Below are 4808 nucleotides of genomic sequence, written 5' to 3'. Positions count from 1 at the left end.
AGTAACTGTGATGACACGATTCTTTTACAGATATTGTTGCATAACTTTGGACTGAAAAGTGGAAACCCAAACTCCACGGTTAAAGGGACCCATTCATACTTCTCATCATTATCTGGAGAAAAGGAACCCGACGAATCCTTAGCTTTAAAGAGTTTCAAAAGCCGAATGTAACCGACTGTCTTCAACTCCATGTTGTTTGCCAGCTTAGTTAAGAGAGAGTTCAACTTAGTATTTTCCTCAAGGGGAAGTCCAAGCTCATCGCCGAAATGAGGAATGGAACCATCAGCGTTCTTCAGGGGTAATGGTATATCTAAAGTAACAATTCTTCCAGAGCGATCAAGATCATGCTTGCTGAGAGGCTGAACGAGAACAGCTGAGCACTTGAGAAGGCAATTTAAACAGTGCAACAGAATACCTCCCTTGACCAAGTTACCTTCAAACTTGTTTCCTAAACCACCAACCGAAGATCCATCCCAAGACCAAATGAGAGCTTTCTCACAGCCAGCTAGTGGAGCAGGAAGCATCCGCAGACACTGACCTTTCATCAAGATAACCGACAAAGGCCCAGTGCCCACGGTTGAATACAATACCAGTTTCATCCACTGCGTCATGGATGAATGGGAGGGAGGACCGAAATGAACAGGGCCTGACGGTCCAGGAAGAACAGTAGTAAGTGGAAGAGGAATCATTGACACAACAATATCGTAGTCACGGGAAAACAAACGATCTAGAGTAGCAGGAGTTAGAGAAGCTAGACTTTCACAACGGAGAATGTCAACGCGATATTTTTTCTTTTTCTTGTTTCCTTTACCGGTGTCAGGTCCCTCAACGGAGATTGGCTTTCCATCATTCTGAAGGTTTAGGTTAGAACTGTAGGTCTCAGTCAAGGTATTAGTATCAACAGACGATGTAGTGGAAGCTGCTTCATGTTCAGTGCTTTCATGGACACGCTCTGTCGACAAGGGAACCTCTTGAGGGGAATCTGAAACCACGGAAGCCTCACTATTTTGGCTGGTTAAGGAATCTCCCGAATTATCAGGTAAATTAGCATCTGCGAGAAGAGTAACAGCCTCATCATTGCTCAAAGTTCCCAAGCCCATAGTATCAACTACTGTATCTGTAGCAACTCCACCAGATATCAAACATTCCAGGACACAACGTAGACTAAAGGCATGATTTGCAAATTCTTGCAGTTCACCCTCAAATTTCGCTCCCTCTAATGTGCTCAAATCCTGGCAAAGGTCTGGGATACTAGTATGCCCGAGTTTTCCCGCTTCATAGAGTGTCACAGCATGAGATTTCAATCCTACAATAGCGTTCATGAATATGAATAGAATTTATTAGAAAAATGCAAAAAGTGATCCTTTTACACAGATAATTGATATTCATGGGCTGTTAATAGTTATAAGCTAGCCACCAAATATAACTAGGATACTGTACCTGGTGACACAGAACCCATCATTAGATACGATGTTATATTAGCATCAACTATGAAAGCAACCCGAACATGACTAGAACGTGATCCAGAGCTTTCTGTCCCTAAACTATCTCCATGTTGAGCCGCCTCACCATCAGCAGACCTGTACGTAGAGCCTAAACTAGCCCGAGATGCATCTTCGCCATCACTGAGGATGGCACGTGGAGACCCAGGCATAATCTTGTCATGAAGTACAGATGACGGATCAATTAACTTGACAGCCCATCCCAACCGGCAAACAAAAGATGCCGCAGCCTGTAATTGAGTTACGTCAGCTTGCAAAGTAGATGCCAACTCTGCAACTGTTGAGTTCTCATTTGAAACTACAAAAACTGCATAGAGTAACCTGCAAATTGCAGCTGCAGCTATTAGACTGCTAGATAATTTCGGGGGTAACTAAAACCAAGATAAAATAAGCTTCCATGTGGCACAATAGTTCCCTTACTCTTCAATTGGATCTTCGTAAGACTGCTCTCTATTAGAGATGAACCCCTCAAGCTTTGAAACTGAAAAAGGAATGCAAAAGGACATGCATTTAAGTGAAAATCTTAGTTTCGCAATAGAAAAAATGAGCCTGCCATATGAATCTAAGAACAGGCTATCTAGGAGCTTCACTGGCTCTGTTCCAAGTAAATAAAAGTACCATGAAATAGTATGGGAAAACAATGATAAAACAATTAGTTATATGACGAGCCGGTTCTGAGACTGTTCTTAAAATCACCTGACATGCAATTACATGCATTAGCAAATACTGGCAAACATAAACTCACCTTTAAAGCGGTCTTCCTGATAGACTGGGACATCAAAATATACCAATCCTCTCTGGTACAGACCTTTTATGACTTCTGGATCGAAGAGGATATAGGCATTAGCTTCCTCTTTGCAGATTTTATCTATTGTCGCCATCTCATCTTCTGAAAGTTTCTATGCAAAGAACAAGTATATAAGATCTGTTATTAGACAAGAAACAAGCAGGATGAAAATGCCATCGTTCACTCCGAGTAAAATCAGTTTGAAAAAGTAGAAATGGAAAGATAAAGGAGAACTTAGATTACCTTAAACTCTTCTATGGTGAAGTTGACTAGGCAAACACCCCACCAAGGGTCAATAGGGAAATCCACAGGTTGAGTAGGTAAGAAGTCTTTTGCAATCGATTTGTTCAGCTTCCACATTATTTTCTGGAAAGCTCAAAACATGAATGAAATTTATAAGACATAACAGATGTTGAATTACATCCACTTATAGGCTCAAGTTATAACGATGCACTACGATGCTCTGAACTTTCTTAAAATTACAATGACATAAAATGAAAACAAGATACATTCCATCTAAATCTTTTGTAAACGTTGAATTCCCGTGTTTTAGATATATAAAGATTCTTCAGTCAGAAGTCGCAGAGTGCAACTTGCAGGACATGGCAGTCACATAAACCAGTATAGAATCTAGACCAAAAAGTACCTTAGATCTGCATTTATTCATGATATCAATGAACTCATTCCTCCCTATTCCTGTAAGCCGGAACGCATCTGCCGCACTGAAGTTTGGAATACTGTCATAAGGTTGCTCTGTGTCAAATTAAAAAGAATGAGGATGACAAAATCGCTGGCTATAACTATAGGTAAGTAAAAAAGTGAGCTCTAAAGTAAAGAAACAATTTTACCATTTCTCATGACTTCAAATATCATGTCACAGTAGTATCTGAATGGTGATATCCTCATTACACGGCAAACATACTCTGCGAGGTGATACGGAAATAGCTGCAGGTAATGGTCAACAGCAATTAACTTTAAAGATCCACTGACAGTGACAGAAACATAGCCCTATATTTCATCCTAGTTCACAAAGTTTTCCTCCTTGTATCGACTATGTAAACCCACAGCTACCTTTCAGAGTAAGAAACATATTACTAAATTACCATCACATAAGACGGTATTCTAGAATCTAAAATAAACCTTGTTGGGCACTATTATAGATTCCAAAACCTTTCTTATACATTGTAGCCATCAATTACGAGATAAAAGGATGAAAAAAGACAGAGAAACAACATCAAAATGATTTGCAAACTCTCAACTAGAATGCAAATAAAATAAAAAGACCTCTTAGAGAGATATCCATCAACACGCACCGCCAGATTCTTTCGCAAGTAACGCATCATATCTTCATAATATTCACCTTCTTTGCAAACTTTACAAGCAAAACATGTATTCCATAGGAGTCTTTTCTTGATACAATGCCCAGTCACCCTACATAGAGAATCAAAACAGTGAGAAAAGGATATACTATCGAACACCTCAATCCCGATACAAGTAATTAAATCCCCTAATCATGAAAACATGCAACGGAAAAGAAAAATAATAATAACTAACCTTTTATGCCATTCGTCCTTGGACCCAAGAATAGATTGGAGTCGTTTTGGGAGGTTTTCCCAAGGGCATTCTTCCCTTACAGCTTTCGATATCAACTGGTCCTCTATTGTTACTGGACTGTGCTGCATCTTCCCCCAAGATTCTTTTCGTATCTTCCAATTACATAAAATTCAGAATCATCATCACACAGGAATACTAACAAACCAAGTCGTTCCACATACAAATTCGCAACTCCCTAGATCATTTTTCTACTCCTTAGCCTATATTGTAAACACAGAAAATGCAGTATAATATCTCTAAGCATCATCATACACACTACGACGTGAAAATTCGAAGAACACCGGAGACTAAAAATTCAAAATGCAGCGATCTCGCACTTCTGATCGGTCAATACATAGGGAAATTCAAAGATGGATTAAAGGAAGATGCGAGAGTGGAATCGGCGATCGGAGATCAGAGGTCGTACCTGAGCACAACACACCGGAGATGCCAGAGAAACTTAGAAGCTCATTAGAGAGAGAGATCTGAAGGCGAAAAAAAAATTTACAAGGACTCTGAACTCGGGGGAGGCTCATGTACAGGCCCTGGGCCGTAGCTGGTAGAGTGTGGGCTCCAAAACAATAAAGTGCATGTATGTCATTAATAAACGTGGAGAAAACCTCAACCGACGACCCTAACCAAATTAATTAAACCACCACCAAATGAAGTTTCATTATTGTAAAATCCGAACAGTCATTCATAACTAGACTGAAAAAACATTTTTTGTGTAACCAAGCTGAACCAAACCAAAAAATTCATTATAATTTATGTAGGGTGAGTTACTAGAATATTGCATAAAAGCTTCTTTATTACAAAAGTAACATATAATTGTTTGTAATTACTAGACTAACACATTGTACCTATACTATTCCTGAAACTAGTGTTGAGAAAAAACGTAATTACGGCTAATGCCATTAGAAAAAAAA

General features: G+C 39.3%; 1 protein-coding gene across 1 annotated transcript in view; it reads right to left on the bottom strand.

Moving 5' to 3' along the window:
- LOC104757831 (protein FAM91A1-like) overlaps positions 1–4409 on the bottom strand; it is a 5901-nt gene extending 1492 nt beyond the window's left edge. The window contains exons 1-10 of the mRNA XM_019238975.1: positions 4310–4409; positions 3844–3995; positions 3603–3720; positions 3138–3234; positions 2936–3042; positions 2533–2655; positions 2248–2401; positions 1923–1983; positions 1441–1823; positions 478–1306 (exon numbers count right to left, since the gene is read on the bottom strand). Of these exons, the coding sequence (XP_019094520.1) occupies positions 478–1306; positions 1441–1823; positions 1923–1983; positions 2248–2401; positions 2533–2655; positions 2936–3042; positions 3138–3234; positions 3603–3720; positions 3844–3971 (2000 nt within the window). The 5' untranslated portion in view covers positions 3972–3995; positions 4310–4409. The remainder of the gene's footprint in view (positions 1–477; positions 1307–1440; positions 1824–1922; positions 1984–2247; positions 2402–2532; positions 2656–2935; positions 3043–3137; positions 3235–3602; positions 3721–3843; positions 3996–4309) is intronic.

Source organism: Camelina sativa, chromosome 17, assembly GCF_000633955.1.
Source record: "Camelina sativa cultivar DH55 chromosome 17, Cs, whole genome shotgun sequence".
Lineage (NCBI taxonomy): Eukaryota > Viridiplantae > Streptophyta > Magnoliopsida > Brassicales > Brassicaceae > Camelina > Camelina sativa.
The sequence above is the reverse complement of the archived record's forward strand: the minus strand, read 5'-3'. Positions and strand labels throughout refer to the sequence as shown.